The 26,815-nt window shown below is 50.4% G+C and overlaps 3 protein-coding genes and 1 long non-coding RNA gene across 11 annotated transcripts in view; 1 reads left to right on the top strand and 3 right to left on the bottom strand.

The window, feature by feature from the left end:
* Positions 1–1,394: 1,394 nt before the first annotated feature.
* On the bottom strand, positions 1,395–5,466 carry TMUB2 (transmembrane and ubiquitin like domain containing 2). 2 transcript variants are annotated; one of them, XM_004451571.5, is made up of 3 exons: positions 4,706–5,466; positions 2,862–3,427; positions 1,395–2,623 (listed from the first exon to the last, which is right to left on the bottom strand). In XM_004451571.5, exons 2-3 carry the CDS (start codon positions 3,401–3,403, stop codon positions 2,257–2,259), a joined length of 909 nt encoding a protein of 302 aa, XP_004451628.1. In that variant the 5' UTR covers positions 3,404–3,427; positions 4,706–5,466; the 3' UTR covers positions 1,395–2,256. The 2 variants fall into 2 exon arrangements, with proteins under 2 accessions (XP_004451628.1, XP_004451629.1); XM_004451572.5 differs by having other exon boundaries at positions 5,325–5,466.
* On the top strand, positions 5,261–22,635 carry LOC131275050 (uncharacterized). Of its 4 annotated transcripts, XR_011646899.1 has the most exons (7): positions 5,296–5,879; positions 7,422–7,503; positions 16,842–17,037; positions 17,632–17,794; positions 18,711–18,816; positions 19,560–19,726; positions 20,910–22,635. It is a non-coding gene; the product is annotated as an uncharacterized lncRNA (long non-coding RNA). The 4 variants fall into 4 exon arrangements; XR_011646898.1 differs by having other exon boundaries at positions 5,261–5,879; positions 18,711–19,726; XR_011646897.1 differs by lacking the exons at positions 17,632–17,794; positions 18,711–18,816; positions 19,560–19,726; positions 20,910–22,635 and having other exon boundaries at positions 16,842–17,223.
* On the bottom strand, positions 11,569–18,040 carry ASB16 (ankyrin repeat and SOCS box containing 16). Its single transcript, XM_004451576.4, has 5 exons — positions 17,643–18,040; positions 15,907–16,174; positions 13,480–13,972; positions 13,010–13,123; positions 11,569–12,518 (listed from the first exon to the last, which is right to left on the bottom strand). The coding sequence occupies exons 1-5, from the start codon at positions 17,941–17,943 to the stop codon at positions 12,333–12,335; spliced, it is 1,362 nt and encodes a 453-aa protein (XP_004451633.2). The 5' UTR covers positions 17,944–18,040; the 3' UTR covers positions 11,569–12,332.
* Positions 20,593–26,815, bottom strand: part of HROB (homologous recombination factor with OB-fold) — a 24,037-nt gene continuing 17,814 nt past the window's right edge. For 2 of the 4 annotated variants that reach the window (XM_004451577.3, XM_071210703.1), the window contains exons 5-9: positions 26,291–26,431; positions 25,582–25,690; positions 25,311–25,396; positions 24,810–24,935; positions 20,593–23,334 (exon numbers count right to left, since the gene is read on the bottom strand). In XM_004451577.3, coding sequence (XP_004451634.1) covers positions 23,059–23,334; positions 24,810–24,935; positions 25,311–25,396; positions 25,582–25,690; positions 26,291–26,431 — 738 coding nt within the window. In that variant the 3' untranslated portion in view covers positions 20,593–23,058. The remainder of the gene's footprint in view (positions 23,335–24,809; positions 24,936–25,310; positions 25,397–25,581; positions 25,691–26,290; positions 26,432–26,815) is intronic. The other 2 variants (XM_004451578.2, XM_023586872.3) reach the window with 2 other exon arrangements.

Genomic DNA, 26,815 nt, shown 5'->3' with positions numbered 1-26,815 from the left:
CTTTGCTAGGAGCAGGGTGGGAAGAGAGGGTAGTCTCTGTGCTCTGGGTCAGTGGAGTGGGAAGGGGCATCATGCCTAGGCATTGCCCCTCTGGCACTGTCATGCCAGCACACCCACCTGCCTGGTCTACATCCTGAGATGTACTCTCCCACCTCCACGCAGGCAACCCCCCTCCCAGGAGCCGAGCTGGAGCACCACCGTCTGGTGCTGGGAGCAGAGTTGACTGACACAGGGATGGAGTTGACCCTGAGCCATGTTCTCTGGCACTTGCTGGATGTGTCCCCTGCCCTCCTCTCAGGAGGAGCCATCCCACATTTGGGTAGTCAGTACCCAGGACTGTTTGAACTGATTTGGGTTAGGGACCTCAGAGGATTAAGGGAACAACAGAGACAGGGCTGCAAGACTGTCTGGAACCCCAATGTCCCCCTGGCATGGTTCTGATGGTGGCTAATACTTGGTTACAAATTGGTTTTTAACCCAAGAATTGTGATTATTTTTTAAAAAGCCAAACGAGTTCTGGCAGGAGTTAGAATAAACCCTGGGGCTGGGCTCCTCTATTCTTGACCCTCCATACCCTTTTCCCTCTAAAGGGAAGCCAGAGGGAAAGGAGGATCCAGCCTGCTTCCAGATGTCTTGGGAGTAGGTTGAAGGTGAAGGGAGGAAAGCCACTCTCCCTTCTGAGAGGAAACTTCAGCTCAGGCCCTAATTCACCCTTTCCCCTCTGGCCTCTCCCTTTCCCCTTTCTGATTGGAGGAGGAAGCGGGAAGTTTGGGAACTGGTTTGTCCACATGAACTTCCCCATTGTTCCTTGGCCCACCCTCAGGGCAGAGCCCCCTGCCCAGGCTGGGTAAGAGGTGGGCTTGGTCCAGCAGGGATCCTGAGGGAACAAACCTCTTTCCTTCTGGGGAGAGTATCCCCTACCATGTAGTTGAACAGGGGCTAGGAGCTCCCCACTCCCCTCCCTCTAACAGCAGGCTGTGTGGGTTTCAATTCCCATCCTTCCCACCCCAGCTAGGTGTTGTCCACCCTGTATCCTATCATGTGTCTGAGTGTGTGGGGGGGTTCTGTACTAATTTCCATGGCCGGTGGCTTTTCCTTCCATGCATCACTCCCCCCCGCATGCCCAGGGGCCACCCGCCTGGCATTACCGCATGCTGGGGTCATTGGGGGAGGGGGGTGGGGCTCACGCTGTCCTGTGGTCTTGAGATTTTTATTTTTGCATATGTAATCCATCCTGTACAGGTAGCTAACTTTGTAAACGCTGTGTATTCCCCCCTGCCCTCATGGCTGCTGGTGTAAATAAACTGCATCTCCCGTTGGTAACCCAGCCTCCCCACCCTCATTACCATGTTGCTGGGGGAGAGCAAAGCCATTCTCTTAAGGTCACAGAAGGCTTCATAGCCACAAAATGGAACTTTATTCAGACTAACCCTCCATCCAAGAACCCCAGAGGCAGGGGCCTAGGGCCCAGTCCTCCATATCCAGGGCTCGTCCTTGGAACTGGGCAGGGTAGGACACTGGCTGAGGGCCAGTGCTGTCTTTCACAGCCTCCAGCTAGGGTAGCAGCAGCTGTGGCCTGGCCTCTCCCAATGTTGGGGGCTTGGCTTTGTGCCCCAATCCCTTTCCTGACTGGGCTCTATAAAGAACTATTAAAAAAAAAAAAAAAAGGCAAAGTGCTTTGAAAAAAGGGAGAATACTGGAAACTGTCCAGAATGTGGAGAATGCCCTATTTTCTGCTATAGAGGAGGAAGACTAGGTGCCTTTAGGGAAAGCTGGCATAATCTTCATTCCTGCCTGTGTCATTTTAGTCTCAAAAAAATTGATACTTGACTAAGGAATTGAAGGATGCTCCAGGTTCCCTATAGAAGTATGCTGGGGACATGCTGAGCTGTCTTGGGAGGTGGCCCTGGGGGGCTGGGGAGCAGACATGCAGGATACCAGGAAAAGTTAGAGCCTTAGCTGGGAAGGTATCCTCAAGCCCAGGCTCCCTGCTGAGCTGGGCCATCAGCTCTGAACTTTAGGACCCTAGAAAGTGAGGGAAGATGACCTCATTTATACCTGAGTTGTGCTTGTACAGAAGGTAAGTCTGTACCCTTGTGGACATGAAGGGGAAGCCCTGTACCTGCCTCCTTTGTCCTATGGTGGAGGTACCCACATCCTTTCCGCCCCTCCCTCCCAGGCCCTTAGGCCCGGCTGTGTCTAGGAAAGGGGGGAGGCCATAAAGGAGGAAGACCATGCCTTTCATTTTCTATGTCCTTATCGTCCATACATCCCAAATACTAGGAAGCTGAAGAAGACAGTGACCCCCACCAGGGAGACAGTGGCAGGTGCTGTGAAGAACTGGCGGTAATTGATTCGGAAGTACCAGACCACACCCAAGAGCACCACAAACACAGGCACCATAAGGCTGCCCACATTGACGCCGAGGCTGGGTGGCTCAGTAGCTGAGGAATGGCCGAGGGAGGCTGAGGGGCCTGGAACAGCTGAACCTGGGGGTGAGCGGTGGCAGTGGATCACACAGTTGTCAGTTATGTTCAGTGAACGCAGTGTGCGGGCTGGGTCCTGCAGCAGGCGGCCCTGGTAGATCAGTTTCATCTGGCTCTCTTGTCCGGGGAAGTATTTGCTGTAAGGATAAAAAAAGACAGAAGGAAAAACAGAAAAAGGACAAGGAATGAGAAGACCATCAGGCCTGAACTAACAAAACGGGGCAGTGGGGGGAAAATGAAGGGTACACTGTTAAGGAAGTACCCCAACCACCCTTGGTAGGAGCTGGACCTGCCCCTTCTGTACCAGCCTCATTGGAGGCAACCAGTGGCTGGGGGCATGGGCATAAGCAGCCTCCCACTTTCTAGCCCACTCACCTCTTCAGGGCACCCACAGTATCCTCTGGCCTGGCTATTGCCAGCTCCTCGGTGTCATTGAGGAATTTGAGGCGTACATTGATGAGGCCGGGGCTGGGAGGGAGGCAGGTGTTATCCTCAGATCTCAGGGGGACCTCTGGACTGCCACTCTCCGGGCCTGCTTGTCTTTTGGGCAGGCCTTGGATGTCAAGCAGATGCTCGAGGCTGGGCTCAACATCACCCCCAGCTCCAGGTTCCCCTGTGGAGTCTCCCCCACCTTCATCAGCCTCTTCAGCCTTCTCGTCATTAATCTCTGATGGATGGGGGGGTTCAGTTGACTCTGGGGGGCCTTGGCCTGCTACCAGATGGTCCACATGCCCCAGGTGGAGTACAGACGTGTCACCTGCTGTCACAATAGTGCCCAGGAGCTGATTGCTACCGTTGTCTGCTACGTAGGTAGAGAGCCAAGCTAGGACCAAGGCTAGAATCAGCACCACCACACCTGCCACCACCGTCACCTCATTACCCACACCCTCAATGAGGGTGGCATCAGAGAGCTCCATGGCCTGGCTGCTGACTGGTCCACACTGCAGGAACAAAGGGGGATAGCATCAGCAGGGCCTGAGGGTTGCAACCAGGTTTGTAGTTTGTTTAGGTTCTAAATGGCCCAGCCCTGCAGGAAAATGGAGTTCAGTGTCCTGTAGAAGGGGAAACAAACCTTCCTAACTGTGGGCCCCTATCTGAAACTAAAGACTTACCCTTGGCCTCCATTTGAAACTTCCTCTCTCACATCCCAGCCCCTCCAACAAACATGGGTCATCATGAAAATCTCATAGCCTTGCTGCTGCACCTACTGTTTGCTGGTTTTTTGGGGGGTATAGAGAGAGCATTTGCTTTTTTGAGCCCTGACTTTCTCCAGGATTTTTATCACTTGTTCAAGCAAATGTGTCCCTTGAGAAGCCTCCAAGGCAGCTTCAGAGAGACCAAAAAACTTGGATTATTTTATTTTTGCAGCCCCTTTAGAGGCATTGTGCAAACCCTCTTTGCCAGATTGTCTCACTTGAACCCTCTCATTCATCGTCACAGACCCAAGCCCTGATGGTGAAAGGCAAAGTTAACCAATCATCAGAAACAGAGTCAGCCCACCCCAAATGAACAACTCTTTAGGAGTCATCAGTAGACATTATGAAGCAAACATTAAGTCTGCCTCCTCTGAAACCCTTTTGGCCAGCTTTGGGGGGGGGGGGGGGCCAAAGTGGGATAGACACCAGAAATGCCACTTTCCTGGGTCACCATGCACTCATAACTGCAAAAACCACTACCCTAATGGAAATGATTTAGAAAAGCCTTCAGAACAGCTCTCATGATCCTTATTTCAATCTCTCCTCTTGTACTGTGAAGGTTTTCCCTTGGCAGGTTCTTAAAAAGGCAGGAAAGATCTCTGCTTCTCCTTGGAGTATCTATTCTTTCCCTTAAAGAATCTCCTACTTTCACAGTTGTCCCTGGGTAAATCCAGTCCGGTGATTATCATTATCAGACTATTCTCACAGCATCTATAAAACTTCATTATACTTATCTACCTGTCCATCTCTCTTCACTAGACTCCTGTTAGACCAGGATCATATGCATTTCTCTTTGTACCATAGTACCCAGCATATGCCACAGTAGTTGCTCAAAGAATATTTGTGGAACAAATCAACATCTGAGTAGTTTCTGCATCCTTATTTTGCACACCGACCCTGGAGTCAGGAAAAAAAAAACTAATTATAATCCCAGTTTTGTCTCTTACTAGTATGTAACCATGGACAACTTCCTCAGAGCCTCAGCCTTCTCATCAGTAAAATGGGATTAGAAATGGTACCTACCTCATAAGGCTGTTTTGAAGATGACGTGAAATAATCGAAGCAACATACTTAGTACAGTGCTTGGCACTTTGCGAATGTTCAGTAAGAAAACAGTGGCAATTATTTATCACTACTAACCCCTGATGGCAAACAGGTTAGTGTCATTAACTCCGATTTACAGAAAAGGAAACTGCGGCGAACACAGGCGAAACGACTGGCAGAGACACTGGGCAATTTCGCGGGGACCGGCCCCGTAGGACTCCAGGTCTCTTGCCTCAGTGGGCTTTGCTTTCTCTGCAGCCTGTGAGCGACTCTGGCCGCGCGGTGAAAAGGGGCTCCCGGCCCAGCCTTTTCTGAGGCGAAGCGCGCGTTTGAGCGACCCTATTCCCCCGACGCCGGAGTGGGGCCCGTGGGCCCACCACAGCCGAAAGGCTGGCGGGTGCCGGCAGCCCCGCCCAAGTCCAGCTCTCCCAGTCCTTGAGGAGTACGGTCAGGTGAGGGGGTCACAAACCATCCACACCCCTCAAACTACGGGGCGGGGCTGGGGGCCTGAGGGCGGGGCCTGAGGGCGCGGGGAGTCATGGGAAATTAAAGGGGGACTGGCCTAGTATTCGGCCTGGATGGAGAAAGAAGTCCTCACCTGAAGCGGCCAGACTTAAGTGTTTTGACTTCGCCGGGAGGGCCCCAGGCCTCGCTTTTCTGTAGGGGTCGGGCTGGGGCCGGGGGAGGGACTGGCAACTCCGGACTCTGTCCAGGGTCCGGTCTTCCGGCTTCTTCCGGAAGTTGTTAGAACCAGGAATAGGAAGTCCCGCCTCCACGCCTTGCACTGATGACGCAAAGCTACGTAATGCGGACTGACGTAAATGTATCTTTAAAAGGAACAGGTTTCTAAGCGGAAGGAGGGGCGGAGTCATTGTTGGCGGGATCCTGGCTCTCCCGGGTCAGGGCCACGCCTGGTGGGCGGGGTAGTAGGCGGCCCAGCGGTGAGAGGCGGAGCCCAGGCGGGGTGGTAAGAGTCCGAAGAGGTCCTTGGGAGAGGGGCGAAATTTCGCGCCTGTAAAGCTGCGCGGGTTCGTGTTGCCCGGTAGAGACCATGCGAAGTTTCTCTCTTCCTAGCCTTGTTCTTCAGGCCTTGCTCCCGGCTTCCCGGCTTCATTAGATTCATTACTGCTTTGAAGCGCGCACGGAGCTCCAGGTTAGCGGTGTTCCTAAAAACTAGTCTCTCTGACTTCCAAGAGTTCAGTTAAGGGCTAGGGGTAGAGAGACAGACGAGAAGACAATCTAGTCACCGTCCAGTGCCGGAAGAGTGCGACTCCAGTTAAGGTGGGATCCTGATAAAGTCGACGGGAAAGCATTTCAAGGAAGGCTTTGTCAGGAGAGCAATGATGCCTCAACCCCTTCCTGGATCCTTCAAGACACAGATTCCGCACAGGTTTATGGCACAAGAAAAGCAGGAGCCTAAAGGGGGGTGGGGGGCGTGGGGTGAAGTTCAGCTTTCAAGAACTTAAACATATTTTTGCAATTCAGAAAATTCTAGGGAAATGGGTGTGGCTCAACCAATTGGGCTCCCGTCTACCATATAGAAGGTCCAGGGTTTGATGCCCAGGGCCTCCTGGTGAAGGTGAGCTGGCCTGTGTGGCGAGCTGGCCCACACGGAGAGCTGGTGCCGCAAGATAACGGAAGAAGAGACACAGAGGAGAAAAAATAAGATGTAGCAGAACAGGGAGTTGAGGTGACGCAAGAGAGTAATTGCCTCTCTCTCATTCCAGAAGGTCCCAGGATCGGTCCCTGGATCGGTTCCTGGAGCCATCTAGTGAGAATACAAGCAGACACAGAAGAACACAGAGGGAATGGACAAAGTGAGCAGACAGCAGGGTGGGGAGGAATAAATAAAATAAGTCTTTTTTAAAAAGTTCTAAAAACATACAAATGTTTTTGGCAAACTAGTGATTGGAATAAATAATGCAGGCAAAAATTATGATAATAAACTATCATAAATAATTCATGAAGAGCTCAGTGTTTTTCACCAACTGAACCAGCACCCAGATTAAGTAACAGAAATAACCTCTTTGTTTTCCTGCAGCCTCCAATCTCCAAAGAGTAACCATTCTCCCTACTTCTGTAACCATAGATAGTTTTCCTTGCCTGTTTTTGTACTTTATATAAATGAAACCATACATTGTATACTCTTTGGTCTCTGGCTTCTTTTGATCAACAGTGTTTGTGAGGGAAGCGGACTTGGCCCAATGGATAGGGTGTCCGCCTACCAGATGGGAGGTCTGCAGTTCACACCCCAGGCCTTGACCGTGTGGAGCTGGCCCATGCACAGTGCTGATGCGCACAAGGAGTGCCCTACCATGCAGGGGTGTCCCCCCACATAGGGGGGCCCCACGCACAAGGAGTGCACCCCGTAAGGAGAGCTGCCCAGCACGAAAAAGTGAAGCCTGCCCAAGAATGGCGCCCCACACACGGAGAGCTGACATAAGATGACACAATGATACAACAAAAAGAAATACAGATTTCCGGTGCTGCTGATAAGGATAGAAACAGTCACAGAAGAACACGCAGCAAATGGACACAGAGGGCAGACAACTGGGGGGGAGGGGGAAGGGGAGAGAAATAAATAATAAATCTTAAAAAACAAAACAAAACAGTGTTTCTGAGATGAAATGTATTGTTATAATTTTAGCATACCTATACCTTCTAGGTTTTAAGCTTTAATGCTTTTATTTTTCAGAATCTGGGCTGCATCATAATCCAGTTAAAGAGAATTTTGAAGAACAAGTAGTGATTTACCAAGCAGAGTTCCAGAGAGACCAGTAGGTACAAGGCTTTCAATATTTATTGAGTGAATAAATCATCCAGTTGAATGCTCTTGTATAATAATAACCATCACATATATTAAAAGTTCACTATGTGTCAGGTTCTGTGCTAAGCACTTTACATATATTATTTCTTGGAGCCCTGCCTGAGTTAGCTATTTTATCCATTTTACAGGTATAGAAACTGAGAGTCAGAGAGAATAGATAATTGTCCAAATTATATAGTTGTATAGCTGAAGTCACCCAGGTATTTTTATGCATATGCATTTATGAATTAATAAGATCTTATTGCACATAATATCTGGTCCCCTACTTTTCTACACTAAACTACCATGAACATTTTCCCATGTCACTGAATTTTTTTTTTTTATTTTATTTCTCTCCCCCCTCCCTCACTTGTCCATTCGCTGTGTGTTCTTCTGTGTCCGCTTCTATCCTTATCAGCGGCACCGGGAATCGGTGTCTCTTCTTGTTGTGTCATCTTGCTGTGTCAGCTCTCCATGTGGGCAGCGCCATTCTTGGGCAGGCTGCACTCCTTGTGCGCATCAGCACTCCACACGGGTCAAGGAGGCCATGGGTTTGAACCGCGGACCTCCCATGTGGTAGGCGAATGCCCTATCCATTGGACCAAGTCCGCTTCCATCACTGAATATTTTATAACATTATTACATGGTTTTAAATAGCTGCCTAGCAGTATTACATTTGGTGTTGCACCATAATTTTGTTTTTTCTTTAGGAGACACTGGGAACCAAACTCAGGACCTCCCATGTGGGAGACGCACTCAACTGCTTGAGCACCACTCCATGCTATAATTTTTTAAAAATCTCATTTGAATGGACACTCAAATTGTTTCCAGTACTTTGTTTTTAAACAGATGAACATCATTTGAGACAGATCATGGTACACATCCATGATTCTTTCCCTACGATAAATTCCTGAAATTAGAATCGCTGGGTCAAAGGGTGTTCACTTTTTTAAGGTTTTTAATGGCACTACATGTCCTCCAGAAAGTTTTACCTATTTCCATTTCCACCGGCGATGTGAGTGGCACCCATAAGGGTGTTCCCTTTCCAAAAAAAACAGGATAGAGGCTAGAGGGAAACGGACTAGATAGAGGAGGTTTTGAGAGATGAGGGAATACTGAGGATGTTTCTATGCCAACAGGAAGGAACAGTCATTTTTAGAAGGGAATAACTGAGTAGTGACACCTGAAGGTTGGGAGGACAGAGCAGGTGGCTGAGCGAGTTGGGCTTCCTGGCTGCTCTAGGTACCCGACCCACCCATTTGGGGTTAGGAGCACATACCTTGTGTTCCCCAAGCTGCATGGACTGACTTCTGCTTTAACACTTATCACACAAAATTGTCATTTTTCATTTTTCTGTTTTATCAATTCCTTGGGGGCAGCAACTGTGGGTTTTTTATTCCTGTATCCCCAAAATCTATTCCAGTGTTTGCATGCAGCAAGTACTTGATAAAAGACTTATTAAACAAATGATGGATGGATTCAGATTATTTTAGGGGAGGAGTGAAGGAGGATTTGAGAGAATTTCCTCTGCGGGCCAGAGGTGAAGTCTTAAAATAGCCATAGTGAAATGGATGGAAGGGAAGAAGGAACGGTTGACTGTGGCTGGAGATGGACTTGGAATGCTCAGGGGCTAGGATAAGGTGTTGGAAAAGGCATATGCTGAGACTGACACGGGATGCAGTTTTGCTGTGTATGTACAGCAAAAGGACAAGATGCAGTGGAGTTACCAGAGTTTTGAAAGTGGTTTGCAGGGTTGTATTTTTGAGGGTGGAGGAATTCTGAGAAGAAAGGTGAGGAAAGAAGGAAGCCTGCAGCTAGGACTGTATCACTGCCCAACTTTGGTCCTCTTTATATATAATAAATACAAATAGTTATTTTTATTATTAATATATTATAGTTTAATGATTCTTAAGTCCTTGGACATTTTTCATTATGTAGTTTATGTGATGTTTATTTTTCCTAAACTATTGAACATAGGTATTTTTTTTTTATCACCCCCCCTTGCGGCTTTTTGCGTGCTGTCTGTTCTTTGTCCATTCGCTGTACATTTTTCTGTGTCTGTATTTATTTTTTTTATTTCTTCTCCCCACTTGTGGCTGATTTGCTGTCTGTTCTCTGTCTCCATTCGCTGCAGGCTCTTCTGTGTTCTCTCTGTCTCCCTTTTTTGTTGCCTCACCTTGCTGAGGCGGCTCTCCGCAGCGGGCGGGTGAGCCTGCCTTCACAAGGAAGCCCTGGGACGCCAACCAAGGGCCTCCCATATGGTAGATGGGAGCTCATCTGATTGAGCCACAGCCGCTTCCCATAGGTATCGTTATACCTTTGTGTGAAATGTACAATGGTGAATGTACTTTTCAGCCCTGTATGCTGTCTTACCTAAATATGCTTATAGTAAATCCATTTTATTAAACAAAAAGTGTCCCTTCCTTAACTAATAGGTGTTACTTGTTTCAAGTCTGCTGTTTTGATAGGCAAAAGGATAAAGGGTGTCTCAATCTTTTAATTTGCATTCACTTGAATAGCAGTGAGTATGTACATTTTTCATTGACCATTTTGTAAATTACCAGTTTATGCCCTTTGCTCTTTCTTCCCTTGAAAGAAATTCACAAGAATCCATAGATACCCCTTTATAAAAAATTTAAATATGGACCATTAAAGTCCCATTGGCCCAGTCCATCTTCCCTCCCCATAGGGGGATCCTTGGACACCAACCTTCCAGGCCTTTACCTATGGGTTTACAATCATAGTATTGTATTCCAACCTGTTTTCTCCTTAACAGCAGTCTTGGAAATTTTACCAAGTCAATACACTTGCTGGAGTCCCTTCCCAGGTTGCTTCTGTTGAGGGTATCACACTGTGGAAGGGCTAAATTATTAACACATTTTGTATTCCACATTTGGGTTCTTCCCAGTTTTTTTACTGTTGCAAGCAATGCTGTAGTGTATATTCCTACATGCATTTGGCTTTTGTGTAATTGGGAAGCAATTTTTAAAGATACTGCCAAATTGGCCACCAACGAGGCAATTTCCTTCTAACCAAGAGGATTTGTTAAGTACTTACTTCTCCATATCTTCATGTGCACTGAATGTTATCAATCTTTAAAATGTTTTAATTTGCCCTTTGCTAATTGTTGTAATGTTGAGCATCCTTATTTGTTGATTTAATAAATATCTGAGTGTCTACTCTCTATGAGACCCTGTAAAGACCCCAAGTCAATGATGGTGAGTAAAACAGATGCTCTCATGGATCCAGGAAAGAAAATCTTTTAGCTGCAGATATTTTCTCCAATATTTTGCCTTTTACGTGGGATTATGATTTGTTTTATAATCAGATTTAAGCTTTTTCTCTGGCCAGTCTTTTCTGCTTTTACCCCGGAAGGTCTTCTCCGATCCACAAATAATATACATAATCACCTGTATCTTTTGTTTTTAAAACGGGTATCTTGTTGAAGCTGTAAATATAAGGGGAAAGGCCAAGCACACCTGCTATAAGTGGGTGGAGAGTTCAGCTTCTCCCCCCCCCCCCCCAGAGTGAAGCTCCCAGCCTGAGCCCAGGACTAGGGAGAATTTCCCTTTCTCCTCACAGGCTTTTTGACTCTGAAATTAAAGCAAAAAACCCCATGCAGATAGGAGAGGTTGCTGCCGACTAACAATGTCAAAGATAGTCTGGTGCACAGGTGAGGGGGCGGAGCTGGGCACTGGCTGTCAGAGGTGGATTCCAGGATGCCCTGCCCCATCTCTCCTTTGTAATCCTGATTGGCAATGGGAGTGAAGAGCCCAGGGTCCCTTGGCTAGGGATAGGAGAGCAGGTGGCTAAGAGCCCTTCCCACAGCACCTTGGCGGTGGGTACTACAGGCTTTTGGTCTGGGAGTGGCCTTGGGGTCAATATTGGTGGTGTTGTATACCCTTTTTCCTATCACAAGGATAACTTACGCTTAGGGCAAAAACTTGGAAAACACAGAAGAGCACAAAGGGGGAAAAATAAACATGGAGCAGTAGGTATCTCAGTCACATTTAAACCTAACAAAATCCACGCTTGGTTCTGTGCACAGAGCATTTATTTGCATTTGTAAAATCTGGCCCAGTTTTTAAAGCTGCCTTCAAGATAAAGGGTGTACCAGAGGAGCAGGAGGGGGCAGGGGGAGCTAGGATCAGGTCCTCCTGTCACAGACCTTCAGAGATCACGAGTATGACCACTGTCTAATAAGAGACCATGCATCACTTGGGGAGGGGGGACACGACCATAAATGGGGCCCAGGCCTCTTATAAATGAGTACAATACCAAAGGAGGCTCTGCAGAGCAACTGCTGTTTGAGCTGGGTCTTGAGAGTTAAATTAGCCTGGGCCAGGCCAAAAATGTGGGAAGGGTACACCAAGCAGTGGGAACACCACATGCAAATGCCTGGAAGCAAAGGAGAGCAGGTCATATCCCACATGGGTTTCAAGTCCCATCAGCCAGATCTTCCTTGAAATGATAAAGGCAGGCTGGGCAGAGGCAATGCAGTTAAGAGGCAAAGAGCAGCAGAACAGGCAGCCGGGTGGCAGGGTAGGAGGCAAAAGGGATCATGTTCTCCTGGCTGGGGCCAGAAGTGGATGGGGTACCATCCGATTAAGCTCAGGAAGGAGAGGTTAGGCGAAGGCTGAGTCTGGGGCCAGGCTGCGTGCAGACGTTCCCAAAGGAGAAAAGATCTGAAACTTAGGTCCAGCTGGAGGTCAGGAGGTGGCTGGAGAAGAAGTGTCAGGGACTGGTCCTTTAGGGATGGAGAGGGCAAGACAAGATGTTGGAGCATCCAGGGCCCAGAGTTCATTGGATGAGTCCTTCTACACGCAGCAGCAGGTAGTTTCTGAGGAACTGAGGCAGTGGGAGCTGGGTGGCAGCCTGGCGGCAGCGAGCACCCAAATGAGCACGCACAGCCAGCCGGGCCAGGTGCTGCAGCCGCCGCGGCTGGTTCACCATGTGCAGGGCTGAGCTGTAGAAGGCTTCATGCTCCTAGGCGGGGAGGGCAACATGGTCAGATGGGCCAGCGTCTGGGGGTGATCCAGTGATAGAGGTGCTGGGGTTTTGCAATATGCACCCACCCAGGTTATGTGGTACTTCTCAAAGGACTCAGATTTGGAGCCAGAGAGGTCCTGAAGCGGTGATGAGGGCTGGGACCAGGCTGCAGGGTCTCAACCGTGTCTGCAGCCACTCCCACCCCTGAGATTCTGGCACAGCGCCCAGGCAATCATAGTGTCTAAAAAAGGTTTGTGCTGAGGCAGGTGAGAAACTGGAGAGGCATGTGAAATTAGAGGTCACCTGAGCTGCTAGGGGAGTGGGGGTACCCTGGAACACCGAGGTTGCACTCTGCCCCTCTTCCTCTAGCCCCAGTGGCCCTCCTGCTCCTCCCTCCAGGAAGCCTATCCTGGAAAGATAGGCCTATGCTCACCCTTTCTCCTCCCCCCAGGGCCCAGGAGGGAGTTCTGTCCTTGGGTTGGACATACCTGCCACAGCTCTGGGGGCACGGCCTCGGCCCAGGTCTCACAGGAGGGGACACAAGGGTAGGCATTAAGAAGGACTTCCAGAGCCCGAGGGAAGGAGGCACAGACTTTCAGCATCTAGGAATCAAAAGAGGGTCTCAGGCACTCTGCCTCCCCCAACTAAGGGTAAACTGGAATCCAGTCAACCCCCCACCCCCACCCCCTTAATTTGGCATTTTTTATGCCTCAGTTTACTACTCCATCCCTCAAGTGTGCTACCTGGCTCCAGACAGTTTTCTTGGGTAGGGGGGAGGTGTCTTTCCTACCTTAGATACCCCACCACCACCACCTTGGCTCTCTTGCTCCCTCCCAAGATGAGGAAAGACCCTTGGCCACTTCTAGTGTCAGTCTTGTGGACCCGTCACTTCCCCTCAATTCCAGCCTCAGCCTTTCCTACCCAGCTGGGGTCTCCTTTGCTAACCCCTCCTGCGCACCTCAGGGCGCACAGGCTGTGCCCCATAGTCCAGCAGCGCCGCGAAAAGGCCCTCGGGCTCGCAGTTAGGGGTGTCCTGGACCGCCTGCAGCGCGCAGTCCATGGGGGTGTGGCCCGCCCCGTTGGGGGCCCCAGCGCAGGCCCCGTGGTGCAGCAGCAGCTCGGCCAGCCCGCCGCAGCCGTTGGCACAGGCGTTGTGCAGCGGCGTGTGACGCTTGCGCCCAGCCGCCCGCGCGTCAGCCCCGGCTTCCAGGAGCCGGCGCGCCACGGCCTCTCGCTGCCGGCTGCTGCCTGGGCCCTCGGCCCCCGCGCACGCCGAGTTCAGGGCCGTCTCGCCCTGGCTGGTGCGCAAGCCCACGTCAGCGCCGTGCTCCAGGTAGAGGGCCACGTGCCGCTCCAGGCCGCGGGCTGCAGCCACGTGCAGAGGCGTCACCTCACTCTCCTGCGCTGCCAGGTTCACGTTTGCTCCCATCTCCAGCAGCAGTTTGGCGCACCTGGGGGCAGGGCCCAAAGACGGGTGGGGGTGGGGGTGGGGGGGTGAATCTTGCAGTTCCAAGTCCTGACCTGGGAAGCCCATAGCCTCCAGCCTGCTCACCCCGCACACCCTTTCCTGCCACCTCTTCCCCTCGAGGTGGAGCCTGGTGTCCTCCATCTCAATCACAAGCCCCAGGACAGAGAGCAGAGCTCAAGGCCCATCAAAATCACTTGGAGCTCTTTGGATTTTCAGATGCAGAAGTTGAGCAGTCAGAGACACATAGGAAGTTAGTGTCCGTGCCAGAACTGGAACTCACTGCCCCAGGCAGTACCCCCTCCCCCAGTCTAACCTGGCTTCCCAATACAAATGAGATCCCAGACCTAGTTGTAAACCTTTTATCAGTGGTCTTCTCTAATATTTTGATAGCACAAAAATTTGAAAACACTCATATGTATGCTATGAAGCATAGAAAATTAGAGTATGAGCCAAAAAGAAAAATAAATAGAAGTACTTGAAGACCACTCTTAGAGACCAGCCATACTCACTCAGGCAATCAAAGGCCCCCGGGGGGCCACCTATGCCACATTCCCCTAGAGAAAGCAAACAAACCCAAACAAAAACCACATTCTGGGAAGCACATGTTTCATAGTCTTCTAGTTTCTGGAAAAATTATAGGTCAAATACTGTTGCTGCAAATATGCATCATTACAACTGTGGGGTAAACCAAACACACAACAAATGAAATCAATAATGGGGAAACTAAACTGACAGTAATGCATAAGTAAAGAGCCAGAAACTCAGGGGCAGCTCCACTGACTCCTGTAAAGCCCTGATAATCAGGTTTCCTTCCCCCAAATGGCCAGAATTCCAGTTCTTCAGTGCACATGTCCTCATGGGCTATTTTGGTTTCCAAATATGAGATTTAAATAACACTTTAAAAACTCCTTCAGAAATGGGAAATATTATGTTGTACAGATGTTACCACAGTAAGTTTAAAAAAAACCCTATTGAACTAATACAATGTAAAAAAATGAGCCCTAATGTAAGCTCTGACCTTTAGTTAGTACTATATTTCTAATAATGTTGGTTTATTGGTCGTAACAAATATACCACACTAATGCAAAATGTTAAAAATAGGGAAAACTGGGGGGAAAGGGCGGGTTATAAGGGAATTCTGTAACTTGTGTAATTTTTCTGTAAACCTACAACTGTTCTAAAGAAATAAATCTATTAAAAAAAAAAAAAAAAGCCCACTCAGTGGAGTTCCAGTAAGTGGCTGTTCTCACCTAATTCAAAAGGATAAATTCTGTGGAAAGGTATGCTATGTGCCCATAAGAATCCAAGAAAGGACTGGAAGGTTGGATGCCTTCTGGAACAGTCTATCACTGGTGTAGAACTAGCTGGGGAGAGATCCCTAGCGTGTGAGCTGTGGAGGGTCTTCCAGGAGCCCTTGAACCCTTACCACCATCTGCTCTGTCTGTAAGACCTGATTTGCAACTACCATCAAGCAGAGGGGCCAAGAAACTGCTGACCTTAAAAAGTGGGCAGAGGAGTGTGGGAGGTCTCAGACTGAAGTGGGAAGTATGGGTTAGATCTTGGCACCCACCTCAAAATTGCTAGGAATTTAGCCTCAGAAGATTGACAAGAAAGAGGAGAATGCAGTTGGAACAGGGTTTTCCCAAAAAACAGCAGGCTCCCTACCCCCTGACCCTAGTTCTAGCTAATGTGGCCTTGGACAAGTCACTAAACCTTTCTGAGCTGTGGTTTTCTCATCCTTAGAATGAGGCCTTGTCTCCCAAGTGGTCATGAGGACCAGGAGAGCAGAGATGTTTTGTGAACTGCTATGGAGAAATGTCAAGTTCCCCTGCTCCTGACCTGAGGCTAGTTGTGCACACACATACCACACATAATCACACATTCCACCACAAACCATCTTCATCCCTGGGCACCTACTGCAAGGACTCGGGGGATGTGCAGAGGTGCAGGGGGGCTGTGCCTTCCTCGGACAGCACATTGGCCTTGGCGCCAAAGGTCAGCAGCAGCTGCACACAGTCGGGCTGGGCCTGAGCACAGGCCTCGTGCAGAGCAGCCCGGCCCCCCACCCGGGCGTCCAGTTCTGCCCCCTGCCGGATCAGGTGGCGGGCACAGTCGGTGTAGCCTCGGGCCGCAGCGATGGTGAGAGGCGCAGTATGCTTGGTCTTGGGGGTCAGCACCCAGAAGCCTGGGGAGAGCAAGCAGCGTTGGGGCACCTTGAGGGAGAATGAACGGTGGGCAGGGTAGGGAGCGAGGACCCAGATGCCAGCCTTCCCTCTACACGGTGTTGCGCACAGACACTGTGCCAGGCTGTGCCTGTGGAAAGGGGCTCACTCAAGGCTTGCATTGGACTGTGAATTGGAAGGGCCTTTTAGAATGGTTTGGCAATCTGTAATAAAACATAGTATGTGCACCATGGGAAAAAATTAATTGCTGTTTAAAACCATGAGGGTCAATGAAGGAGGAGGATGGAGAATGTTAAGGAAACCTTGGGGGTTTTGAGTTGCTGATGGAATTGATGGCTCTTTTTGCTTACTGGGTGCTCTGGCCTTAGGCCTGGGGGTAGCTCTGCACAGCGGATCAGGAGTGGTCAAGGAGCTGAACTGAAGGAGTTTGGAGTTCTAGAAGGATGGGGGAATGGTGGTGGTGGTGGGGGATGAGAGGTGGGGGTGGGGAAAGGAAGAGTGGGGGGAAGGTTTTATCCACAGGAGTGGTTTTGCACCCCAAATTGTGGAAATGATCCAGACTTTTTAAGATGCCTATTCTCAATGGTAAATTGTTTGCATTACAGCAAATTAAATCCCTAGTGTTCTTCAATCTTGGATATAGTCTTTGTTTTTTGTTTGTTTGTTTAGGATTGAAATTAAGGAAGAAGAGGCTGAGTTCAATTTTGGGAATGATGGACATGACGCAGAGACAAGATAAGGATGACGATGCCTGGGTGGGGTCACATTTTCTAACTGAACTGTTGCAGCCAAATAGGAATTTGGGGTCTGTGGTGTGTGTAAAAGTGTAAGCTCTCCCAAGGATTTGACACCCCCAAATTCAATGGTGAGTTCACGGCTATATCCAGTTGCTATTAAGAGCAGGGTGCTCTCAGTTGGGGTATTTATTTACATGTACAAATCCTTTGGTCAGAATTTATCCTGAGGAAATCAACTGTCAAGGGCACAAAGGTGTTCATTGTATTATTTAAAATAGTGAAATAATAAAATAAAATAAAAACCTGGAACCCAACCTATTTGGGAGCTAGTTCAGTCAATCATGGCATATCCGTGCAGTAGAATTTGTCTTTAAAATGTTATGTGGACTTATAGTTAGTGTTGTGGAAAGATGTTACATAAAAAGAAGTCAGATTATAAAACGCATGTAAAGTATAATCATATATTCTATGAAAGAAGAAAATATTCATATATATGGATAAATATATGCAGAGAAATAACTGTTAGCATATACCTGTGTTTCTCTTAGTAGGGTGTGATTATTTTTAGTCAGGAAAAACTTTAAATTCTGAAAAGACATACAAATCACCAACTCCCTCATCTCTGCTCAGGAGGGAGCTAGACTGGAGCCTGTGGTCTGCAGGAAGGGGGAGTACCCCGCCCCCACCCACCCTCTTCTGCCCTCCCCTCCTGTCCCCTCTAGGCGCTCCCTACCCTGTTCAGCTGACCAGGCCAGCTGGTTGCTCACGGTCTCCACAATCATGTTGGCGGCTTCTTCATCTTGGAACAGGGTTTGGACCTGCCGCAGGTCACCAGAGAACAGAGCATTGTGGACCACTGGGTCACGGCAGCAGCGGCAAGGCCTCGTGAGTCGGGACCGGGGGCTTGGGGGACACCTGCGGCTCCGGCACTGCTGGGCAGCCGCCCGCCGCCGGTCCTCCCACTCCAGCCACTCCCGCTGCAGGCGCAGAGAGCGCAACGTAGAGGAGGTGAAAGGGAAGGTCTCGCCAGCCATGGGGAGGGGACCAGGGGTCTTGGCTGTGGCACCCGGGCAGAGCCGGGCTCTCTCGGCCTGGCTGTCGCCCCTGCTCTGAGGAACCACCCTGCCCCCTCTCCTGTGAGCCAGAGAGAGGAGCAGCTGGGGCTATAAATAGGCCCTACTGTCACTCTGGTAGGCACAGTTTATCCACAGTCCTGCTCCCAGAGAAGGTGCTGGGCCAACCTCCATCCCAGGGCTAGGGCCAGTCCTGCCTTTCCTGAGTCCCTTCAGGTGGGTACCAGGCCCTCAGCTGAAGCCACCCCCGGACTCCAGGGTCCCCATCCTCTCACATCTCTGGGCCGGGGGAAGGGGGGCGCTGGGAGGGCATCTCTTGGGTTGGCAAGGTCCAAGGTGAGTGAAGGCATCAGGGAGATAGGTGGGATGGAGAGGAAGGGCCAGGATCCTCAGGCCTCTCTGATGTTGGCTGGAGGCAAGAGGCCACAGTGGGCCCCTGCCAAACGTAAAGGGCAGACTTCAGCCAGGAAGTAGGGGGAGGTCGAGGCAGTGGCTGAGAACGTGGACAGCTTTTCTAGGCATCTGCAGTCTTAGCAATAACTCTGCACATGTGCTCGGGGCTTGACGGAATTCCAATCACTTTCACATCCAACTTCACTGGTTACCAGACTTCCCAGCTTGCTCAAGAAAACAATAAAGTTGGTTTGGACAATAGATCATATGATCAGACTACTTACTGACCACAGTTCAACACCTTTGAAAGGGCTGATCTTATCTCTGTTTTACAGATGAGGAACTTAAGCTTTAACAATATAAAACGACTTGCTTGAGGTCACACGGGGGCAGAACCAGGACGAGGACCCCAGACCAGTAGATGTCACTCTTCAGCTCCAGGTGCTGTGTCCAGAGAAGGGAGAGACAGGAGACCTGCCCCCCTCCCCTCCCCAAGCAGGTCACCAAGCAGTCTAGACACTGCCCTGATTCTTGAATTTTTTCTTTTAGCCCAGCTCCCAAGGGGGCTCATGTCCCTGCTTGGGGAGGGCCAAGGAATTGCCTTTGCAACTCTGGGGGTTCTGATTAAAGGGGTCTTGAAACCACGAACCCATTCACCCTTGGAAAAGCGGCTTTGCTTCCAGGCACCTCTAGGGGGAGGAATGAGGCCGTGAAACGGCACCTCGCTGAGGCCGGAGAAGAACTTGAAAGATTGCCAAGCTGGGGAAGGCGGGGAGGGAGGGACGCTGGCCGCTGTCACTCAAGGGCTACTCACCCAGCCCCAGCCTGCCTGCCCCACCTGTCTGTCCCCAGCGGGCTCCTCCTTGCTCCCCGGACCGCTCTGCTTCGCCCCTTTCCTGGCCCTGCAGCAGTCCCCGTCAATTCTCTTGACTTTTTCCTCTCCGATCCCCTCACACAAACAAGTTCTAGCTCCTGCATTTTCAGCCACCATCTTAAATTAAGGCTCTAGATGTCTCTAAACTGGATCAACCCAGCCTCCTTCCTCCCGTCACACTCCCCCTCTGCTCCACTGCCAGAATGATCTGTTGGATACAGTTCATTCCCTCACTTAAAAACTTCCGCTGACTTTCACGTGTACCTTCTCCAACTAAGCCCCATTTCCTTTGCTTGGCTTCAACCTACAGAGCATCCTCATCACAGCTCCTCACCATTCTCTCTGCCTGGAATTCCCTTCTGACTCATTCCTCAAAGTCCACTTCAAAAGTCATCTGCTCCATGGGAGACAGTCCCAGGGTCCCTACTCAGTTCCAGCCACTCCCCAATCTGCTCCCGAAAGGACTTCACACGCACGGTAAGCGTTTCTCCCTGTTCACTGGGGAGGCTGACAGCCCTGCTGGGTGTAGGCTCCTGAGCAGGACCTGAACTTATTCATAGTTGTGTTTCTGGTAAGCAGCAGGGCCTGGCACATAGTAGGTCTTCATGTGGTGTTTAGGAGCACTTGGCTCATAGCGGCTAGCCTCTTAAGTGTAGTGCACTGAGTGATGGTCCCTATTCTCTTTGCCAGAACAAGCATTTGTCTGCCTGCCCAAGGGGGTAGCAGCAGCTTGACTTTTTCCAGCACTGCCCTTACCCTGCTGTTGACCCACTCTCTGCCTGGCACCAGCCTCCTGGTGGTATTCCAGGGTGGCAGATCCCAGAGGTGGAATGAGATCACCCAGCGAGGGCCTGGAGATCCTCAGAGAAAGGTGCTTCTATGCATGCAACTGTGATTAAGTCTGTTGTAAGCCACTGGGTGTTTTAATTGCCCTGCCAACAGACTGGCTGAGCACCCACAGTTGGGTTCCCAGGGTTGGGAGTCTGGTAAGGCCAGGTGGGGCCAAGAGGGGCCAAGGCAGTGTGGGCATCCCCTTCTTCCCTGGGCAGACGAAAGTCATGATGTGTGGACCTGCCGAGCCTCCCTTCACCTCCACAGGCCTGAAGGTCCCTTAGACCTGTCTCCTTGTCCTAAATTTAGCTTCCTGAGGGCAGAAAACAAAGAAAACTTCAGCCCACCCATGGGCCCACAGGGAGCCCAGAAATTCTACTGGAGGCAACAGTGCCAGCCTGCCTCTGGGGTCTCAGAGCCTGTAGGGTGATAAGCACAACACAAGAAGCCAGGACAAGAAGTAGGGTGGGCTCCGTCAGAACTGTGAGCATAGAGACCAGGGCTCGAGGGTGTCCAGGTGAAGCAGAGGGCTGCTTTATTTAAGAACAAGATACAATAGCCCACAACCTTGCCCCTGCACCCAGGAACTTTCAGCACAGGTAAGCTGGGCAGTTCCAAGCCTCAAGAGACAAAAGCAGAGGGAAGACTGCGTGTGTTCCTTCCCAGACCAGAGGGGTAGGGTGCCACTGAGATGCTGTGGCCCCTCTCACGCCTCAGTTGCCTGGGGACTAGGGAGTAAAGGGATGAGGTAATCAGTCTCGGCCTCCTCCTCAGTCAAGCTGAGGTGGGGAGAGGAACACTGATGGTGACACACCTTTCCCGCTGGCAGGAGAAGGAACAGTGCACCAGAGGGTTGGAGGACAGCAAAGCTGGAGAGCCGGTCTTGGGCCAAGTTCTGGTATGTCAAATGACCCAAAGTGATAGCAGTGCTGAATCCGAGCAACGAGAGCTCTCAGAGAAAGAACCCAGGTGGGAGCAACCAGAGGAGCCCCAAGCTTTGTCTCTTCTCCAGTTGGGCTAATCTTCTTTCCCTTGGACATGATCAGACATATCCAGAGCCTTGCCTGAGTGCTGAGAGGCTGCCTGTTCATGGTGGGTGCCCTGTCTTGGGGCAGTCCCAATTGCTGGTCCCACAGAAGAAATCCTCAGGGAGCTCGCTCAGGAGTCCATCCAGGTCATCTGCAAAAAGGGGTGGGAGGGTAGCCTTAATGCCAACCTTGGGGCTCCACATGATCCCAGGCCCCTGCCCCCCAAGAGGGTCTGGGCCTTGCTGTATGCTGAGGTGGCAGCGCCCCCTGGGCAGTGCAGCTCCTGCCAGTGGGCCTGAAGCTGGCCTGATCCCCACCTTCCCTCTGCTCTCCACATACCCACACACGAGAAATCCAGGGGCCTAGTCCTCGGGCCATTCTGCTGAGAAAGAGGAATCTCCTGGGTCTCAGGGATCCCTTGCCTTCCATCAGATGCATGGGTGCCTGAGCAGGAAGGCTCAGAGGCCCCTCCTGTGACCCCCTCATTCATCAAGAGGGAGAAAGGAAACTGGGCAAAGTCATTAGATGTGTTCAGAACCATGCAGTTCATCAATCTGATTTCTTACGCCAAGAGTGGGAGGCAACACCACTCCCTTCCCCAAAGTGCTAGTGTGGGCATGAGGAGTCAAAGTGTCTCCTCCTGACTGCAGTTCTCAAATGGGGTGCTTATGTCCAGGAAGGTGGGAACAGAGCTGGCCCCATAATCCCTACTGATATTATTGGTGTTAACAATAGCTGCTAACATTTATTGAGTGCCTGCTTGGCGCCAGGGACGGAGCCCGCATGTAACAATCATAGGACATCTCATGGTGTTTCCTGTTAGAACCCCCACTTTACCTGAGAGAACAGGGTTTAAAGAGGGAAAACAACTTGCCCAAGGTGAGCATACTTGGACTTAGGCTCCATCTGAATCCAGAGCCACTGCTCCAACTAGAAAATGCCCACTTAGCAGATGGGATCAGGAAGCCAAAGGAGTAGGTCAGACCATAAAGTATACCTGCAGAAGAACGTGGCTTGGAGAGCCCTCAAGGAGCACTGCTGCTGGAAGGAAAAAGCTAGTTTGGGAAACACTCAAAATTTAATCAAGGTGACCAGCACAGTACTCAGGGAGGTAGGACTGGAATTTCATCACAAGCAATAAAAAAGTTGCCCCTCACTAGCTACACTTTGACCGTTCGGAGAAACACTATATTAAATGGAGAGAAATAAGCAGTCAGTGAAGGCCTAGGAAACTGGGAATCCGAGTAAGATTTAGTATTTGTGTCTCCAGCCCTGTCCAGCCACCACCAGCAGCCTGCCTGCTTGGCAGGTCTGTTCCTATAGTGGAGAGGTGACACCAGTCACAATATTCCAGAACCAACTCCAAAAGCTGACCCCATGACCCCCAGAACCCTTCTGAGGATGATTTGGTTTGTCATTAAACTGACTTACAAGGAGAGAGCTCCAGATTTCAGACCATAAGAGATTTCAGCATAACGGGCAGATATACTTTTTCAAAGGGTATGAATAAATGGGCTTTGTGGTTTATCCATTGGTCTGAATTTGGTTAATGGGAGACATCCACTCATAATGCCATGGACTCTGGAGCCAGACAGGGTTGAATTTCTAGAATTGAAAAGCTAATGACCAGAACCTGGATTATCTTAGCTTTACCTGGGTGATGCCACTTCCTGAGGAACCCGGTGGCCTATCCCCAAGAGGTCCATATCTGGGCCTCTCAGGTCTGTGTCCTGGTCTCCCCCATAACCACATAGATGTTGGACTCCTCAACACTGCCTGGAGGGCCTCTGCACTTAGGCCATCAGTCCCTAGAAGACTCAAAAGAATGGCAACAAGGACAGTGCCTGTCCATTTGGCAGAGGATGGTGATGGCTCCTCCCTATGGCTAATAATACGTGGTCTGGAGATGGGGAGACCTGTGGATCACGGGTCCCTTTATCAAATTATGAACTAGTTGTGGCTACTAGTCTTGTCAAGCAAGCACATATGATCTCTGTAAGATCCAAAGACAAACTGAAAGGAAAACAAGATACAAGTCAGGAAGATTCTGGCTGTGCCATTCAGTAGAAAACAGAAGGAAAACCAAACTTGCCAGGCTGCCTTACCTGCTTCTGGGACTTCTTCCTCAGCGGACACCCTGGCCTCTGCGTTCTGAGCTGGAATGAGGCCTTCCCCAGGCTTCGCAGCCACACTGTGCTGGAGGCTGCCAAGGAAGCTTCCTGGATCCTGGGGGCAGAGTTGCTGATGACAATGTCTGTGCCCCAGAAATCCCTCCCCAGTGGTACCTCTCTACCCAGACCACCTCCAAGGAGCAGGCGGGGGGGTTAGCAAAGAGTCCCTGTGAAGGAGTATGGCAGGGGCCAGTCATTTGGGACCATGCCAAGGGGCAGGAGCTGAAATGCTCAACATCCAAAATTGAGATAATTAAAAAACAAACATTCAAAAACATCTTTGACTGATTTTCTTTCCTAATTCTGTTGGTAGTTAGAGTTTTAGGGAATCTATATAACTGGAGCAGAAAATGAAAAGCCCATTCAGAAATAGGTTGAGGAGCTAGCCTGAGATTAAAAATTAGCTATCAACAATCCCCCAAATAGCTAATATATGGACAAGTTGTCAAAACTGGTAGTTAAACTGTTGACCAGGGTTAGCCCTTGAGGAATGGGAATGGGGAAGGGTAAAGTTTCACTTTTTACTTTATTTTGAACCATTTCAATTTTTTAAAATGAGTATGGATGACTTGAAATCTAAAAGAAAAATAAAGATTAATTTTTTAGAAGTGGGGTGATATTACTTTAAAAAATTTTTTAGAGCAGTTGTAGGTTTACAGAAAAATCAGGCAGAAAGTATATCGATCACATACTTTGAGAGGATGCAGAGGGGTAGAGGGAAGGAAAGAGGACAGAAATGAAAGTCAAACGTTAGAGCCAAATGGCTCCTAGAAGTCCTCAAGTCTAACCCACTCACTTTATAGATGAAACAACAGCAGGGGAGGGGACAAGGCTTGCCCAAGGTCACATTACAAATGATCAGCAATGCTGGGGTAAGACCCAGGTCTCCTGAGCCTTAGGCCAGCCCATGACAACAGCCTGGGAACCTGGGAAGAGTGGGTCACAGGTGACGCCATGTGCCAGGTCAGACTCAGGCTCTGCACTCTCACCCAACGGCCTGGAACCCCATTCTTGCCTCCCACAGATCCCAAACGTTCACCTCAGTTCCTAAAAGGGATGTCTCCACCACCAGAGCTCCGTATGGTTCCCTGCCACTTAGCAGAGGCAGAGGCCAGGAGGGAAGGCACAGAGCAAGTTCTGTTTCACCCAACAGGTCATCTGTAGCTCGCTGTTCTCTGTCACTGTCACTTATAGCAGACCTGATCGTCAGTTGTTTTATGCCACCACACCCTCCCCTGGTGGACCCTCAACTTGGTCAGTTCTACAGTGACTTCTTTCAGATGTTCTGCCTCCTGGCAGACATTGAAGGTTACCGAGGAGCCAGCTGCTCCTCTAGGTACTGTTACCATATCATGTCATCTGGCGAGGGCTAGACCAGGAGGAGATGGCCTTGTCCCCAGAGGTGCTTCTGCACCTCAGGGCTACTACCTCCCTCACACCTCTGCTCCCCAGGGTGGCAGAAGGGACGAAATCAGAAGATCCAGGGGACAGAGGCCCTTACCAGTCCCCACTCCATCCTGCCCCTCTTACCTTGGAGAAGGGCTGAGGTGGCCTGAAGAAGTTCCTGTCCCCAGAATCTGGACTGTAAATGTGGACCAGGTTATTGGGTGTCACATTGAGGTAGTGGTTTCGGAGCGAAGGAGAAAACACTCCAATCTGGAGTAGAGGAAGGGGAAGGTCTGGACCTGACAAGAGCACTCGGTCCTGCCAGCTGGTCACCTGGTCCTTGCCCACCTCCCACTTGGTGTCCTCTACACCAGGGTTATGGAAATCGTTCCTGCCCCAGTCCTGGAACCAGAGTGCAACTTAAAACATCCCCCCATCCCTATCTGCCGCTGAAGAATGGGGGCTGGCTCGCGAGCCACAAGCCTTTACTCAGCTCCAGCAAGCCAGGGAGGGCTTGGCAACACTCAGCCACTCAGTGCCCGGTTTGGGGAGGGAAGGCAGCCGGCAGGTAAGGAGACAGACGGCTTGGGGATTCTTCTCCCTGGGGCAAGTGGAGAGCAGGTCCCCACTTGGAGCTCCCCATACCTGCTTTAGCAGCAGCACTGAGCCAGGCTTCAGCTCATTCTGGTGTGTCTCCAGCAGCAACCTGTGCACTGTCCCCTGCATCTCTCCTGCAAACACCACATGGACCCATCAGGCTCAGGGTCCAGGGCAGTGACTGGTTTGGGCCCTGGCTGGGAAATGGGTTGCTCACTGCCTCAATTTTTCCATCTGTAAACGGAGAGGGTGACTCCTTCTCATCTCTTGATTGTAACAGAGGACACTGATTAGATAAACCCAGGACCTAACTCCTCACCCGTAGGGTCCTTGAAAACCACACTGGCGTCCACTGTGCTGCGAGTCAGGGACTTGATCATCACCGCCATGTGGGGGACTTTGTTCCTGGGGAGCTGCTTCAGGGCTGCCTGTAGACCAGAAGAGGCATTTGCTGAGCTGGCCTTGGACCACCTACAAATCCTCAGGTTCCCAAGTGCCAGTACAAACCAAAAGGAGGGGAGGTAGGAGCAGGAGAGCACAGGCATGGTGAGGGTAAAGAGGCAGTTCTCTGCGTGGGCAGTTGAATGGATCATCCTAGCTCCCTCTGGGGCCGACCTGATGCTGGCAGGTCCTTCGTCTCTCTTCTTGCCTCCTTGCTTTTGTGTCTATCTATGTATTTATATAGCACCCATCACAGCAAGCCACAGGCGGGGACAGGTTAGCACGTGTACTACCATGTGTCTGCACACGGCCTCTGACAGCTAGGGAGCTTTAAGGGGAGCAGTGTGCTCACCTCACTTGCTTGTGGGCCTGGAAGTACAGACAAGTCCCTAACCCTCACTCTCCCTCTGCCTGTGCCCAATACTGTGGAAAGTAGTGAAAAGGCAGGAAATGGAAGATACACCAAAGAGACAGGCCTGGGGTAAGAGAGGGGAAAGAGATAGTCCCCTCCCTAAGTAGGGGGACAGGAAGTTGGTAAAAGGAGACAAATGGACTTCCCCTTGGGTCTCAGGGCCCAGGACCCTTACCTTCCTCAGCACCATGACGATGCTGTAGGTATAGAGGAAGCAGGTGGGGTCTCTTTCATCCAGGCCCAGAACAGATTTCATGGTCAGCCAGGGCCCTCGAGCAAAATCCTCCTCTGTCGATGCCTGGGAACTAGCAACAATCTGGCACCAAAGAGCAGAGGGGGAACCTCCATTAATGGGTCCATGTTGCTATAGACTCTTGGCTGAGACAGTATGGTGAGGTGAGAGGGAAGGGGAGCATTTCCTGGAAAGAACTTTGTAGAATGGTGGCCACACCTTTCTCCTCATTTTTCCCCAAGCATAGAAAATGGCACATGAAATTTTGTTGCGTATCACATCTTTCACTAAGCAGCTATAGAAAATGTGCTCTGTCCCTTTTTTTTAATAGATCAGGTCCTGACTTATATTACTTGGAAGCAAATGACTATCCATGCCTGTCTCTCACCAAAGGCAGAAGGCCCTGCCCCAAATAAGATGGCAGAGTGAGATCTTCAGTATTCCATTCCCCTACAGAAGCTTTCAATA

This window comes from Dasypus novemcinctus, chromosome 21 (assembly GCF_030445035.2).
Source record: "Dasypus novemcinctus isolate mDasNov1 chromosome 21, mDasNov1.1.hap2, whole genome shotgun sequence".
Lineage (NCBI taxonomy): Eukaryota > Metazoa > Chordata > Mammalia > Cingulata > Dasypodidae > Dasypus > Dasypus novemcinctus.
The sequence above is the reverse complement of the archived record's forward strand: the minus strand, read 5'-3'. Positions and strand labels throughout refer to the sequence as shown.

Excerpts from the sequence above, each read along its gene's own strand:
- TMUB2 (XM_004451571.5), bottom strand. The coding sequence starts at position 3,403 with ATGGAGCTCTCTGATGCCACCCTCATTGAGGGTGTGGGTAATGAGGTG. Across the intron at positions 2,624-2,861 it reads ACTGTGGGTGCCCTGAAGAG|CAAATACTTCCCCGGACAAG; the intron begins GTGAGTGGGCTA and ends TTATCCTTACAG.
- ASB16 (XM_004451576.4), bottom strand. The coding sequence starts at position 17,943 with ATGGCTGGCGAGACCTTCCCTTTCACCTCCTCTACGTTGCGCTCTCTG. Across the intron at positions 13,973-15,906 it reads ACATCCCCCGAGTCCTTGCA|GTGCGCCAAACTGCTGCTGG; the intron begins GTAGGTGCCCAG and ends CCCTGCCCCCAG. Across the intron at positions 13,124-13,479 it reads CACAGCCTGTGCGCCCTGAG|ATGCTGAAAGTCTGTGCCTC; the intron begins GTGCGCAGGAGG and ends TTTGATTCCTAG.